The 16546-nt window shown below is 37.4% G+C and overlaps 1 protein-coding gene across 11 annotated transcripts; it reads left to right on the forward strand.

The window, feature by feature from the left end:
* Positions 1–3043: 3043 nt before the first annotated feature.
* On the forward strand, positions 3044–16418 carry LOC121982058 (bZIP transcription factor 1-D-like). 11 transcript variants are annotated; one of them, XM_042534993.1, is made up of 14 exons: positions 3062–3186; positions 5956–5978; positions 6064–6145; positions 6258–6323; positions 6440–6526; positions 7134–7220; positions 7318–7377; positions 7465–7634; positions 7736–7790; positions 11490–11532; positions 11604–11872; positions 15559–15636; positions 15725–15850; positions 15950–16418. In XM_042534993.1, exons 3-14 carry the CDS (start codon positions 6089–6091, stop codon positions 16091–16093), a joined length of 1242 nt encoding a protein of 413 aa, XP_042390927.1. In that variant the 5' UTR covers positions 3062–3186; positions 5956–5978; positions 6064–6088; the 3' UTR covers positions 16094–16418. The 11 variants fall into 11 exon arrangements, with proteins under 11 accessions (XP_042390941.1, XP_042390935.1, XP_042390910.1 ...); XM_042534968.1 differs by having other exon boundaries at positions 3076–3186; positions 5907–5978; XM_042534984.1 differs by lacking the exon at positions 3062–3186 and adding an exon at positions 3212–3361.
* Positions 16419–16546: the final 128 nt, after the last annotated feature.

Genomic DNA, 16546 nt, shown 5'->3' on the forward strand with positions numbered 1-16546 from the left:
ACTTGGACTTACCGTCTCGTGCCAAGTGTCCGGTCCTCCACGACCCATTTGGACTTCCTTCCACCAGATGCCTGGTCATCCTTGACCCATCTGGATTTTCTTGTGCCAAGTATCTGGTCACACCTTTGACCTACTTGGACTTCCCAACACCAGGTGTCCGATCAACCTTGACTCACCTGGATTTTCACGTGTATGCTTCACTCACCAGGTCTTCCCATCTACCTGACTTCACTCACTGCCTAGCTTTACTCACTAGGATTTTCACCAAGCTTCACTCACTAGGATTTTCACCTAGCTTCACTCACCAGGATTCTCCCACTGCCCGACTTCACTCACTCGGACTTTCACCTGTCTGGCTTCACTCACAAGGACTTTCACCTAACTTCACTCACTAGTATTTTCACCTGGTTTCACCCACTAGGATTTTCCCACTGTCCGGCTTCACTTATTAAGACTTTCATCACCAAGTGTCCGGTTAACACTGATCCACTTGAATTTTTTACTTCTGCCAATCTTCCTGTTGAACTTGTCTTTGCCTAACCTCCAGTTAGGACTTTTCGATTGGGGACTTTTTTGTGCTCGCGATAAAAACTCTCAATCGACCGACTGATCGATTGAGCTACTTTTTTATCACAGCACTATGCTCGATCGATCAGCTGATCGATTGGGCTTGGTTTAATTTGATCACTTGATCAAATTGATCAACCCTTTTTTATCACAGCACTATGCCCGATCAATCCTTTGACTTACTTAGACTTTTCTCCTCGTGTCAAGTGACCGGCCAACCTTGACCCACTTGGACTTACCGTCTCGTGCCAAGTGTCCGGTCCTCCACGACCCATTTGGACTTCCTTCCACCAGATGCCTGGTCATCCTTGACCCATCTGGATTTTCTTATGCCAAGTATCTGGTCACACCTTTGACCTACTTGGACTTCCCAACACCAGGTGTCCGATCAACCTTGACTCACCTGGATTTTCACGTGTATGCTTCACTCACCAGGTCTTCCCATCTACCTGACTTCACTCACTGCCTAGCTTTACTCACTAGGATTTTCACCAAGCTTCACTCACTAGGATTTTCACCTAGCTTCACTCACCAGGATTCTCCCACTGCCCGACTTCACTCACTCGGACTTTCACCTGTCTGGCTTCACTCACAAGGACTTTCACCTAACTTCACTCACTAGTATTTTCACCTGGTTTCACTCACTAGGATTTTCCCACTGTCCGGCTTCACTTATCGAGACTTTCATCACCAAGTGTCCGGTTAATACTGATCCACTTGAATTTTTACTTCTGCCAATCTTCCTGTTGAACTTGTCTTTGCCTAACCTCCAGTTAGGACTTTTCGATTGGGGACTTTTTTGTGCTCGCGATAAAAACTCTCAATTGACCGACTGATCGATTGAGCTACTTTTTTATCACAGCACTATGCCCGATCGATCAGCTGATCGATTGGGCTTGGTTTAATTTGATCACTTGATCAAATTGATCAACCCTAGCTCGCCCGAATCAAGTCTAGGGCTCTCAAACCCAACATCCGGTCAACTATGACTTGTTGGGACTTCTCGTGCCTAGCATCCGATCAATCTTGACCTGCTCAGACTTCTTCACCAAGTGTCCGGTCAAACTATTGACCCACTTGGACTTTTCTTCTCGTGCCAAGTGACCGGTCAACCTTGACCCACTTAGACTTACTGTCTCATGCCAAGTGTTCGGTCCTCTATGACCGACTTAGACTTCCGTCCACCAGATGTCCTGTCACCCTTGACCCATCTGGATTTCCATGTGCCAAGTATCTGATCACTCATTTGACCTACTTGGACTTCCCAACACCAGGTGTCCGGTCAATCTTGATCCACCTGGATTTCCATGTGCCTGACTTCACTCACCAAGTTTTTTTATCTGCCTAACTTCACTCATTAGGACTTTCCATCTGTCCGTCTTCACTCACCAGGACTTTCACCTGCCTGACTTCACTCACTTAGACTTTCACCTAGCTTCACTCACTAGGATTTTCACCTGGCTTCACTCATCAGGATTTTTCCACTGCCTAGTTTCACTCACTAGAGTTTTTACCTGGCTTCACTCACCAAGATTTCCTATCTGCCTGACTTCACTCATAAGGACTTTTATCTGTCTTGCTTTATTGATCAGGACTTTCATCTAACTTCACTCACTAGAATTTTCATGTGGCTTAACTCACCAGGATTTTTCCACTACTCGGCTTCACTCACCGGGACTTTCATCACTAAGTATCCGGTCAACATTGACCCACTTGAATTTTCACTTCTGCCAACCTTCCTATTGGACTTCCCTTCGCTTAACCTCTAATTAGGACTTTCTCAGTCAAGTATGCAGTCAACCTTGACCTACTTGACTTTTTTTCACATCAAACTGGTAAACCGTTGACCAGATGAGAATTACATCAATAATCTTCCTAATCGAATGATTATATTTACAATATTTAAATATTATCAAATATCGAAACTCAAATATCAAGTCACAAATTTACGTCAACTCAAAGTTGATTAACTTAATCTCTTTAACATAGGGATATTGTACTACTAAAAAAAAGCCTGAAGAGTTTTTTTGATAAATCTTATATTATATTCGTTCAGACGTAATTGATCTTCTATTATATTTATAATGAAAATTTAAATTATGAATTATGAATTATCAACCCAATATCCATGCAAGCGTTGGAAGAAATCTCATCTAAGAGATCCATGCCAATATTTTAACTCTTCTGTTTCTCTTTTAATTAATATAAATTATATTTTATGATTTTATATAAATTATGCTCCTCTAAATAAAATTTTTAGATCCGTCCTTCCTCTCTTGTAATCAGCTTGGTTGATTTGACCAGAGCTTCATCTTGAGTCGGACTAGGACCCACCCCATCAGCCTATTGTCTCCGGTGAGAAGGAATAAATTGGTTTATGACGTGAAAAATAACAGAAAATATAGTTTCTAAAAACAAAATCGACCATGGGTTTAGGAAAAGGAAAGGAATTTACGTACGCGGGCGTGGGGACCTATTGCTATTGGGTCATATTGCAATTGCCCTAGCTGTTGCATCCTCACCCGTCTTTCTCCCGTGGCGTCCACACACGCAAAGCCGGGGCCGGTTCCGAATTCCCTACCACTGCCTTCCTGTCTCTGCTCTCCCTCTCTTTCTCAGGTTCGTCTCCGCCTCTTCTCGTCTTTGTATTATCTCTGCCTCGATCTCTGTAGTCGCCTTCTCCTTGGGTCTTCAAAGTTTATTGTGGAAGAAGAAGAGCTTAAGGAGTCTAATTTGTACGTTGCTTATTGAATTTTGAGCCTGAATTTCCAGAAGGCTGCATCTTGATCACTCAGTACACTCCTGCTTTGGTTTCGCTCTTCATCTCTTCTTATTTAACCTGGATCTGTATCTCTGATTGATATTCTAATTGGATCTCCGGAGCTTTAGATAGAAGGCAGAAGCACCGGTTAAAGAACTCTTCTTTTTCTGCACATCTTGTTCATTGTCTTTTCTTCTTAATAAGTCCATCAAATTGCTTTTGTGTGTGTGTGTGTGTGTGTGTGTGTATGTGTGAGTGAGTGGCGGTGGTGGTGTTGAATTTTCCATGTTTTTTTTTATTTCACTTAGTTTCCATCACGTAAAATGGAAATGTAGGATAATCTAGAACGCACTAGTCAAAAAGTGCTGCTAGGAATTCTGGATGAATATGTCTTTCTTATGACAATTTTTTTTTTAAAAATAAAAATCATCGTCCCTTTTTGTATAACAAGTTACCAATGGCGCACTATTTTTTGTATCTCGTAATCTACTCCTTTGATTTGGAAAGAAATTGGAAGAAGATGAGGAGATAGACAATATTGGTTTCCTCTGATTAGAAATAGAGGGGGGAATCTATGCACAGGGAGGAAACAGATGAAAGAGTAAATGATTTAGTCTTTTCAAGCTTAAAGGTAAAGAAAAATCCTCTAAATGGAGCTAAGAGAAGTGGACTTCAGGGCAAAGGTTTCAAAACATACATGAATTATGGTTGTGTTACAATCTAGTGCCTGAACTTCTTTTTTGATCCAATCATATTTGTGAACTTTATACATATCAATTTGGACATTCCATCAACTTAAATCAGTAGAATATGACAAGAAACTGTCTAGGACACCCAAATAATTTTTGTTAATCAGTAAAATAAATTTCTAAATTTATTTTTCTAAATGGATCCTTCCCTGGGACCCCGCATAGGGGGAGCTTCGTGCACCGGGCTGCCTTTTTTTTTTAGTAAAATAAATTTCTAAACATATTTTGAAAATTTCCCCTTTCCTCCCATCTCCTCTTTCTTCCATGCTGTTTCTTCATCTCGTCACAATGACTGTAGGCTGGAGGCAGCTCCATCCACGTTATGGGCAACAGTAACAGTATAGTGCATCCTCTAGGATAGGTACAATATTGGTGGCAAGGAGGAGATACTTTCATGCACGTGACTGCATTAAAAATAGTTGTACTTGATTGCAACATGCCCCTATTTCACATACTATTTGAAATTTGTATCCTTAGCTTTATAAAGAAAGTACCACTAGTCTCGAACCAGGACCTGGGATTCAACAGTCCTACCTATTATGCATTATCCTTGCTGTAATTAGACCATTCTGTTTTGTAAACATGCACTTAATTATCTTATACTACGCCAATGTTGTATTTGTCGTGTGGATAGTAAATTTTGGACTCTCTCTAACACTCTCATTGGGAAGCAACTGTCGTTCTTTGAGGAATTATAAGGTGGGTTCTAAAAATTAGGCTTTGTTCTATTAAGAAAAATGTTTTCTTGCACATTGTAGGCTTTCTTGTGAAGATCGGGATGGACCATGCTTTCTAGATGATACATGCTAACTTATTTGTAATTTTTGTTCTGCCATGTTCTCATTGAAGGAAAGTAAACATAATATGGTGGTTAGATTCTGAAAATATTTATCTGAATTGAAGGTCAAAAAACTGCGGCTATGAAATTGTAGTGTGGTGATCAAGCAAACATCCATATAGTTTCAATCTAATGTTTCAAGAACACATTAAAAGTGAAGTAATTCAAAGAAATTATAGGGCATATGTTAACTATAATCTCTAATGATTAACTTATGATCTTCTTACTGAATGACTGAGAGGTCCTTGGGTTATTTTCATTTGTTTCAAGCTTGGAAAATATGACCTATACAGTTCATCTCAAGAGGGATTGCTGTGGGTATATATAAGATCAAGTGAAGTGCATGCCAAGGATTTTTTTTTTAATAGTTAATTAGGGCCTCTGTGATTGATCAATGTGAATGAATGGATTTTTCTTTTACCCTTTAGTCAGCATCTTTTCTTCTTTAGTTTTTCTATTCAACAAAGTCCGTGGCTCATTATAGTTGAAAACATGGAAGAGAAAGGAAAAAATATTTATCAAAATAGAGCATAAGCTTGGTTTAATTGATAATTGAAAGAGGCAAAAACAAAGAAAAGGGGGAAGGAAGACAAATGAGGAAGAAAAGAAAGGATTAGTATGAATTATCTCTTCTTTTTTGTTTGTTTGTTTGGGTGTGTTAGAGAGAAAAGAAATGTTGTTAAATAACTTGAAGAGAAAAGAAATTAGTATCCATACTTCTATTTAAATGTTTGTAGTATTAGTACCTAGGTCTTAGCTTTAGATAAACAAAGTCATGAACTTGTAAATGCCATCAAAAAGGTGTTCAGGTGTGCACCTGGGCAGTAAAGTCAAGGACCAATCAGGAGCCTCAAATCTTGTTAAGGGGACAACTTTCAACTGAGTGTTGCCTAACTGAGTGCCTGATTATGACAAATTTATAACTTCTTCTACCTATTCCATGGCACATGTTTCCATTTTTCCAATCTAATTTGGCCTTCTATCTTAGTAGATCTCAGTTTGTGCTGCTTTATGTCTTGAAAGTGATCACCTTGTTGCAGTGGATTTGGGACTTGCATCATTGGTGGAGTTTATATTAACCTCATCCTTCATTTATTTCATACTGGACCTGCAATCCAGAAGCCATTGAAATAGAGGTGTGCTTGCAGTAAACGTTGGAGAGATCATTGTATTATGGGAAGCAGTGAAGCTGATGCATCTGCCAAAACTCCAAGAACATCTGTAGCTCAGGTACTCTGCAATCCTCGTATCATCAATTCAATCATTATGGTTTTAGTTTTTATACTTTATTTTAGTTTGTTTTCTTGGAAAACCAAATTCTCTCTTGAGTGTTCTTATTTAGGAGCAAACCCCTGCCACTAGCTCCACCCCAGCTGTAACTGTTTACCCAGACTGGTCGAGCTTTCAGGTGGTATACCTTATTTCTGTCAATCAACTCTTTCACCAATTTTGTCATGAAGGTTCTTACTTGTAGATAATGCATATGCTTGGGGAGGCTCATCAAGTTGTCACTTCTTCTGACAGGCATATTCACCAATTCCACCTCATGGGTTCTTTCATTCTCCTGTGGCATCTAGTCCTCAGCCCCATCCTTACATGTGGGGACCTCAGGTGTTTCTTGTTATTCAAATAATTCAAAGGATTCTTTTGAATTTTTTTTGTTTAAATAATTTGAAGAATTATTTTGAATGTTTTTGGACATATCAGAAGAAAAAACTTAGTGAGGCACAACCACTTATATTTGTCATTGTAGTTTGCAATCATTATGGGAGCCCAGAAAACATAGAATTTTGATGTAGTCACAATATTGCACGGATTGTATAAGTTTCTTACATTGTAATATTCCAGAGACTAACCAGGTGAGTGATACAGTAAGAATTAAATTCTCATGACAAATTCACACTGCTTGGATTTACTTATCCAGTAGTGAGGTCAATATACAAGCTATGCAAAATCACACAGGAATAATCATATATGGATACATTTCTTGAAAAATGCTTTTATTGATATAAAGTGAAATTTTTGGTCTACTATTCTTGTGGGTTTTGGTTATATATTGAAGCTTCATTAATCTCTCTACTTATATTTTTACTATTTATATTCTTTGTAATTTAGCAGCATATGATTTAACTCATTGTAGCTTCTAGTTCATTATGTTGGATCTATATTTTTCGATCTTGCCATGAAACCTTCATTTTTTAATCATTTTTATCTGCAGCACCTTATGCCACCATATGGGGCTCCACCAGCTCCATATGTGATGTATCCTCCTGGAGGGTTGTATCCTCATCCATCTATGCCTCCTGTATGTTTTTCAAATTTTATCTTGGATTATCTTACACAAATGCTTTATATTCACAAATGTACCTTGTGCCACTTTTAATTGTGCAAATGTTGAACAGGGGGCACACCCTTTCAGCCCCTATGCAATAACTTCCCCAAACAGCAATGTTGAGGCTTCTGTGAGTTGCCACTCTCATACAACCTTATTTTATTTTCTTTAATTATATATGTGGGCTTTTAATACCACTTATATATCTTATCTCTAGGGAGCCATTGCTGGTGTGGAAGTAGATGGTAAGTCATCTGAAGGTATGGAAAGAAGTCCCCTAAAAAGATCCAAAGGAAGTTTAGGTAGTTTGAATATGATTACAGGAAAGAACAACAGTGAGCCAGGTAAAACATCAGGGCAACCAACCAATGGAACATTTTCTCAAAGGTATTTGAAAATTGAGATTGACTATTTTGAGTTATTTACTATGTTAAGAGCAACAACTTAGTGTAATATTGTCTATTGGCTAAATGTACATGGTTTTGTAGTGGGGAAAGTGGAAGTGATAGTTCAAGTGAAGGGAGTGATGCAAATTCTCAAAATGTAAGAATTTCTGTCATATTTTTCTGTGGATTTTATTTTATCTCTTATACTTATCATCTGAGGATAATGGAGAGAGCCGTTGCAATAGGCCTTTATAACTTATATTATGATCCTTTATCCATTGTTTTCCATTATGTGAATGGTTGGTTTTATATTTTCATTTCTACTATGCTTTACATTAAATTTGTGGTGGAAATAAAATTGTATTCAATATTTTTAATATTGCAATGATTATATGAAAGTTGTAACATAGCACAAAAGGAAATATCTAAAAGAAATATATCACAATAAATCTAGAAAAATTGGAGAGAAATGTGGAAATTAGGCAAATTTGGCAAGACTCAAAGCAAATTAGTCAGAAAATATCTTCTAGTATCTTTCCATTCACGGAAGTGGTCTGAATCACAATATCAGCTAGAATTGGCTTAATAATGTTGGGATTTGGTCAATCAAATTCAGATATTTCTATGGAATGCACTTTGAAATGCTTGCATGCCAAATGAAACAATGAAGAATGAGAGAGTTGAGGATGGACCAGGAATGGAGGGAGGACAAGAGAACTAAACCTAGGTCATGCAATTCTAATGCCTACCTTCTGAAAGTGTTGCCCAATGATCCACTTTTTAACTTCACTATCCCTTGAAGCCTATTGCTGTATGGAGTTGCATCTACATTTTTGATGGTCAGGTACAACAATAAACAAGACAGCTAAGTTTTGGCAATGTGAAATTAATGAGTTAATTGACAACTCTAGCCTATAGTTATGGCATTTCAAAGGTTCCTGTCCAAACATTAAAATATAACAAATATTGCCGTTAAGAATCTTATGTAAAAGCCATCAGATATTTTTAACTTCGCTGTAGTGTGCTTACTTGGCAATTGCCATTAGCATGTCAAAACTATTGGTGATTCAGCATATCACATAACAAGTTGTCAACATCCAACTAAAGATGCAATGCAACTAGAACTAGCATAAATTGTGAATATCCCAAACCCATTGCCTTAACGTGTGTATCAACAAAGGAACTCAATGTTTTGCTGTGTGGAAAAACCTAGGAAAATAACAGGTGGGCTCATCTTTCCTTTGGTTTCCTTCATTGGGAGACCAAACACGAGTGCAAGCCTAATTCACCAATGAGTGGTGAACTCCACGAAAGGAACTCAATGTTTCATTGCATGGTGAACTCAATGAGACTCCATGAGAGGTCCTTTCTAAGAGCCTTTATAATTCACCAATGAGTGCATGATCCCCAGATAGGAACTCAAAATTTCATTTTGTGGTGTTACCACTTGATCTAAGTTATCACCCAAATCTAATCTGCCAAGCCATGGAGCAAACAGTCTCCCCAATCACCATGTCCATTACTCAATCTCATTGAGTTAATAAGCTCCACGAGCTCCATGTAATCTCTGTGCACTTGATGCACATATCAGAACACAGAAAAAACTTAAATTGTATTGTCAGCGCATTACAATCAAATCATGTGATTAAGCCCAACCATAAAGGAAGTATTGTTTCCTCAACCATCTCCCCTTTTTGATAATTAGCAATCCTAAGTTAGAGACTACTATAAGAAGAAGTAACTTAGAAGTGTGAATCTCAACGCTTCCCTCTATTGGAATAACAGCCCTGAGTTAAGCTACCTTTGTGGTGACACTTTATTTTCCAATTTCAGGAAAATTTACTAACTTGTACCTCAACATCTTACCCTTAAAACTTACACGCAAACAAGAATTGTGTCATTACTTGCATAAGGCGTAGTTTGGGACATAATACTATGGTAAGATAATTTGAATGTGTGTATAGGCCATCCGGCATTGGAAAGATGATGGCTGCTTTTGTTACTTATTTACGCAAATCGTGTTATCTTCAAAGTGAGTCAAACCTTAACAGATTGGATGAAAGTGATTCTGCTAATGGTTGCATAGCTTGATATTGGTATTGGAGATCAGTCACATCTCTATTTGTGTCGGAGCAACTGACTATGGGCAACTCTGTCGATTCAAAGCAGTTGACTATGGGATGAAGGGAATTGGGCCAATCCAGTGGGCTATGTAGGGTGCTAACACACAATTTCTTTGTTTGACATTTTTATTTACCCCTCCAAATTGTAAATTTATGATTGCTTGCCAGCGTTGCTTAGGTTACCTATTAGAAGCTTTGAACCTCAAAGATCTCAAAATGGATCTTGTTGAAGTTGCATATAGATTACACATAAAGGTTGATGTGCTCTTAATTTAGTTTGCAATTATGCTCAATAAACTAGTGCTTATTTTTGCTTGTGGCTTAATGGTGTGGCCTATTTATTTTCCTTGAATATGGTCTAAGCTAATATTTGAGGATCTTGTCTTTATAAGATTACAGCTTCAAAGAGATTAGTATTTGAATTTGAAAAAAATGAGATTGTGTTCGTTTTTGTAGTTTCTCCAACTTAATAGCATGCAAATTACATGATAATTTCTCTTGGCATAATTAAACAATTTCTTGTCTCTTTCTGGATTGGTTTTATTAACAATTATATTACACCTCTATGATGTATGTATGTGAGGCATTTTTATTACAATTATATTATTGGTTCTCTGATTTCTGTGTTCTCTCGCCCATATCATCTGATATGTTGTGAAATTTAATGTATGCCTAACTCTGATGTCAGATGGTACCTGAAACTACTATTTAAAGATAAAGCAAGAAGGCTTTACATTTATGAATAATTAGGTTTATGCATGAGCTAGGATAAGATAACATCTCTTGATGCGTCAATTAGGTGAATGAATGTGCCTATCATTGGTGGTGGAAGGAACTATAGAGGGGCATCTAAAAGGATGGCTAAAGAACCTATAACAACTCAAGTTTGATTGGTGATAACAATGCCCTCATAAAATTGTAAATGTTAGAATAAACTAATGTAAAATTTTTTCTGCAGTTACACACTTGCCATTTGCTAATCAATTGTAGCATTTATCATATATAAGATGTTTAAAGAATGATGCAATAGATGCTACAAGTTAATAGTAATAATAGTTAATTAGCATGAGCTAGGATAAAATAATATCTCTTGATGTGTCAATTAGGTGAATGGATGTGACTATCACTGGTGGTGGAAGGAACAATAGAGGGGCATCTAAAAGGACTGCTAAAGAAACTATAAAGAACTCATTCGAGTGATATTGCCCATCTAAAAGGACTGTTAAAGAACCTATAAGTCAAGTTTGATTGGTGATATTGGCCTCATAAAATTGTAAATGTTGGAATAAACTAATGTAAATTTTTTTTCTGCAGTTGCACACTTGCCATTTGCTTATCGACTGTAGTTTTTATCATGCATAAGATGTTTGAAGAGTGATGCGTTAGATGCTATAAGTTATGGTAATAATAGAATCCATTGAGACCTTTTGCTAACTATTGTAGCTGCGACACATTTCATCCTTAGAATAATGTTGATGATAAATATCAATCCTCTGTGAACAAATAATTTTCTTGTTCAAATTATGCTAATTAAATTGTGGTTTGCTGTTGCTGTTCCATCAACCACCAAATTCTTGACATGTTTACAGAGTTGATATAGAAATAGTAGTAATTTTTTTTCCATCTTCTAGTTTATCTTGAGTAAAAGTAGTTATTTGAATTTTAAATGAGTTTGAGTTTCTGTTCTGTCTTGACTTAATAGCTTAGGGCATTTATTTGATGATGTCTCACAGGATTCACACACAAAGACAGCTCGTGGACATGAATCTCATGGTGGTGTGTAAATACAAATATATGTAGTTATTATGTTTATGTTCCTTAGCTTTAATATTTTTGCACTATAACAGGGGTTTCCCAGAGCGGCAATTTTGCTGGTGGATCTCAAAATGGTGTGTCCCAAACACCATCACAGGCGATGTTGAGTCATCCAATGGCTATGGTGCCTTTGCCTGCAACACCACCTGGATCAATAACTGGTCCTACCACAAACTTGAATATAGGGATAGACTATTGGAGCACTCCAAGCTCATCACCTATTCCAATGCATGGAAAAATTCCTGCAACTGCAGTTGGAGGGGCTGTAGTTCCTGGTGCTCCATCAGATCTTTGGTTGCAGGTTTCCATTACTACTCCTTTTGAAGTTGTTCTGCAAATTCTTGGTTTAGGCTATTTTGTTTCATTAGTATTTGTGTCTTCTCACGTGCCATGATTGTGTTTAGCTCATTATCTGATCGTTACAAATTGCATGGATTAGTTGGTAGGAAAAAATTTTCAGCTCAAGTGCTTATTGTAAAAGAACAAACTTGGACAAATTCATTGTCCTTATGAGTCTTCTTTCTTCATTTTCACATCTATTCATAACATTTTCAGTTAGAATGGCACTTCTTGAAGGTTGAAACACTACCCTTGTAATCATTAGGAAGGCACATCAATTGCCTTCGGGGCTTGGTGTGGTGGTAAGAGGCAGGGTGCATTTCCCAAGTAACTAGGGCTCAATTCCCACGCAGGGCACACTTACGACGATTGAACTATAGTGAAACCGGAGCATCACATCAGGAACCACCAAACTTCCTGGATTTACTTGTTGGTGGAATGTGGGGCTGGACTGTCTACCTCAGGATTAATCGGGTCATAAGATATGGATACCTAATATTAAAAATAAATAAGAAAAGGAAGGCACATCAATTGACTTGATTAGGAGGATAATTTATGGTATAGTAGATGCTAACAGGACACTATCTATCCACTGACTTGATTAGGAGTATTACTTCCGCTACAGGAGATGCTTGCAGAAGGGACATTTCCTTTAGCTAGGTACACAACTCTTGCAATCCTTAGGAAGGCACATAAAGTGACTTGATTTGGAGGATAATTTCCTCTAGTAGATGCCAACAGAAGGGACACTGTACATCAACTGGCTTGATTTGGAGGATAATTTCCATTATATCCATTATATTAGAAGCTAACAGGAGAGACGTTCTGTAGCTAGGTTGGAATTGGTAACAAGATGATCACCAAGCTGAGATTAGTCTACATAATGGACATTGATACTATATTTTGAGAGACACAAATCCATACTTTTTTTTTGGGAAAGGTAAAAGGGAGGCACCTAAGTGGTTCACCCTGCTAGACATATTAAGTGCTCGAGTTCAAAATGCAACCAACAACTATAAGAAAACATCCACAGAAATCAAAATGCTGGCACCAGGCTACTAGAGGATCAAGATTACATCAGTTTTATGAGGAGTATGAGGAGCTATATATAGACTCTAGTTAGAATTGCTGCCTATGTAGGGTCTCAAAGATAAAAGGATCCTTGTGCTGGTCTAACTGGACACACCCAAAGTTGTAGGAGGTAATCCATGAATCTACCAAAGAAACTATCCAGACTCTAGATTGAAAATGGCTTCACTTACTGCCCATACCATATAAATCCATGCTGGACATAAGGTGTTGGAGACTGAAGTGAATACTTGCCATAGTAGATGCTTCCATATGCCAATCAAGAGGAACCTTTATAGCTGTCTGTGATGGAAAGGTTGATAGTAATAGCTGTGAATCCATGCTTTGAAAATGAACAGTGATAAAAGAGAGTATTTAATTCCTCTTCCTCTGCGCAAAATACTGCAATGTGGCTCCAAATGCCAAATGTTTTTCCTTCCAAGAAGCTCTTTGGCATTCATCCTCTCATGCAAGACCAACCACGCCAACATTTGATGCTTTGGGGGAGAAAAAGGGGAACCATATCAAATTAAGTACTGGTCAAGCACTCATCTGTATGATAGCAGTGAGTAAGCTGAGATTACTTGGGAAAACCTGCTTGGAGTCTATCTCTATGTAGTGAAAGAATGAGGACTGCTGTAGATTTGTTATACTATGTGATATAATTCCTGCAGGGAAAAGAAGTTGGTCAACATTAAGACAATCCCAGAAGTGGGCAAGACAATCTTGGTGTCCATTTTCTTGAAAGAACAAGCTGTGAATAGCTCAAGAATTATAGTATGCAACTTAAGTCCCTGTACCACCGGCTGCATCAATTGAGATGTTGCTAGCAGCAATGCCACACCCTTTAATATGCAAAAAGCTGAGAATTTCACTTACATCTAAAATGCCTTGATGACCATTTATGGTTGGGTTCCACATAGGCCAATTTTGCTTATAGAAATAAAAATGCCTGATCACACCGATTGACATTTAGATGTGTTTTGTTTCTATCACCACATACACATTAATTGTCATTTGTGCAATCCAAGAAATCAAATGTCGTTCCGTGCCGCCCGGCACGAACGGTTTTTACCGTTCCGCCGAGCGACCGAAACTGGCACAGGAGACGGGGACGTCTCGAGGAGTCGCGGACGCCTCCGGCGGCACAGGAGGAGACGCGGGATGTCTCTGTCGGCGCTGGAGAAGTCGCGAGACGCCTCCGGCGGTCTCGCGAAGCCTTCGACATCGAAGGCAAGTGTCGAGCGAAGTCTTCTGCGGCGCCGAAGGCGTCGCCGGACCACCCTTCCGGGGCCGCCGGACGCGTCCGGCGACGCTTCCGGCGCTGCCGGAGGCCCCCCGCGGCAATCGCGGTGAGCGATCGTGGGTTCGCTATCGCGATCGTGGGTTCGCTATCGCGATCGTGGGTTCGCGATCGCTTTTTTTTTTTCTGATAAATAATTATTTTATTTAATTAATTTAAACAATTCCTAAGGACCGATGATATTTCGAACAGGCTTTTATAAACCCTAATTAAAATATCCTAATAAAAAATATAAAAAATATATTTAAAATTAAAATAAATTCAATAAATTTGATTAATTAATATTCTGATTTTTTAATGTTTTAAATTTCATTTAAAATTTCTACTATATTTTTTTAATATTTTGTATTATTTTAAATTTCATGTAAATTTTTTTAAAAATTCTTTAAAATTCTAATTTTTTTTTAAAAATCTAATAAATAATATTTATATTCTGATATTTTTTTTATTATTTTATATTTTTTTACTTGATATTTTTTACTATTAAAAATATATATTATTTAATAAATAAATAAATAAATAGTTAATTTATATAATTATTATTATATATAAAGTAATATCTTATATTAATTTTTATACTTATTACTATAGATAGATCCATTTAATTCGAATTATTGATCTATCAATTTTATTTAAATAAAACTATTTTTAATTATTTTTTCTAACAATGTTAAATTGTTCAATAATTGAAAATTTATATAAAATCAATATACAACTTATTTTTATATATAGACCATAATTATATTTATCTTATAATTATTATATATAAATAAAAAAAATACCGAAACTATATCGGCACGATACGATACCAAAACCGTATCGTTCCAGTCTGAAACCGAAACCTCGGCACGGGTCGAAATTTTAAACCTTGGTGCAATCTTAAATTTAATATTCTGAGCCCCCTGCTGCACATCATCAAATTTTTACACCATATGAAAAAATTTATTTCTTACCCTAAAAATGCCTGATATTTTCCAAAAATATGAAAAAATATTGTAAAAAATGTTGGGAAATGAAACATCAGAAAGTAGAAGCAGGAACTTAATAATGACAACTTGAGTTTAGAAATAGTCCACTGTTCCTTGCCACAGGAACAGTGGACTATTTCTAAACTCAAGTAGTCATTATTAAGATTCCATACTTTTCTATTGGTCAGCGTTAGGCATTATCCAGTGAAGTGGGGCTTTATCTAACAATACTTGCTCTCATAATCTAACAACTAGAGTTAACTCTGGTGTTCTTGATATTTCTGCTAACATTCAGTTTGATATTTTCAGGATGAGAGAGAACTTAAAAGGCAGAAAAGAAAGCAATCAAACAGGGAATCTGCTCGTAGGTCCAGACTACGCAAGCAGGTATTTTATTTGAAATTAATTTTCTTATGTATTGAATAATTATTTGACCATATGAAAGTGTAGTTACATTGGTAGCTAATGATCACAGGCAGAATATGAAGAGCTGGCAGTACGAGCTGAGGCTTTGAGAGAGGAAAACGCCAACTTGAGGGCAGAGCTGACAAGGATCAAGAAGGAATATGAACAACTTGTTTCTCAAAACGCAGTGCTTAAGGCGACGAGACTAATCTTCTTCCCATACTTCATTAGCATCTACAAATGCTTACCCCATGCAATCTGTGGCAATTACTGATCGTTAAACTAAATCTTTCAGGAAAAGCTCAGCGAGCCAGAGCAAGGTACAGATGATCCAAGTGCTGATAGAAAGGAGCAAGGTTCTGTAGACGAGAACTCCAGAATGAACTTGGATTCTGATACACAAGCAGCAAAAAGGGACCAAGGGCAGATGGACGTCTAGCCTGGCCGGTGCACAGATCAGAGCCTAACCCTGAGCGACCTGTATTCATACCCGATTAGTCTGTAACTGAAGTTTACAGTTTTTTCTCAGCTGACTGGTCATTAGATAGACTGATGTCAAAATCAACCACCTTAGGTCTGGTTTGCCTATAATTATGTTCTCACTATTTAAGCTGATATAGGGTGGGTGCATAAACCCGGCTTCCTTTTATGCTGAAGCATGGCTTGCTCAATTGCCTCTTAATTTGTATGTCTAACTCTCAATTGAATGTATTGACAGCAACGATTATTGCTAATCCAGTTATGTTGACTCTTTCTTCGCAGTAGAATCTGCATAAGTTTTCGTTTGCCAAAGTGATGATAAACCTTATCCTAAAAGGTTCTCTAATTGTTTGTCTAAAGTTCAACCACGATCTAAATGATTTAAGGACTCATCTTTTATTCCTAAAGTAAT

The sequence above is a fragment of the Zingiber officinale genome, chromosome 1B, assembly GCF_018446385.1.
Source record: "Zingiber officinale cultivar Zhangliang chromosome 1B, Zo_v1.1, whole genome shotgun sequence".
NCBI lineage: Eukaryota > Viridiplantae > Streptophyta > Magnoliopsida > Zingiberales > Zingiberaceae > Zingiber > Zingiber officinale.

Excerpts from the sequence above, each read along its gene's own strand:
- LOC121982058 (XM_042534927.1), top strand. The coding sequence starts at position 5,863 with ATGTTTCCATTTTTCCAATCTAATTTGGCCTTCTATCTTAGTAGATCT. Across the intron at positions 6,527-7,133 it reads CTTACATGTGGGGACCTCAG|CACCTTATGCCACCATATGG; the intron begins GTGTTTCTTGTT and ends TTTTATCTGCAG. Across the intron at positions 7,791-11,489 it reads GTGATGCAAATTCTCAAAAT|GATTCACACACAAAGACAGC; the intron begins GTAAGAATTTCT and ends GATGTCTCACAG.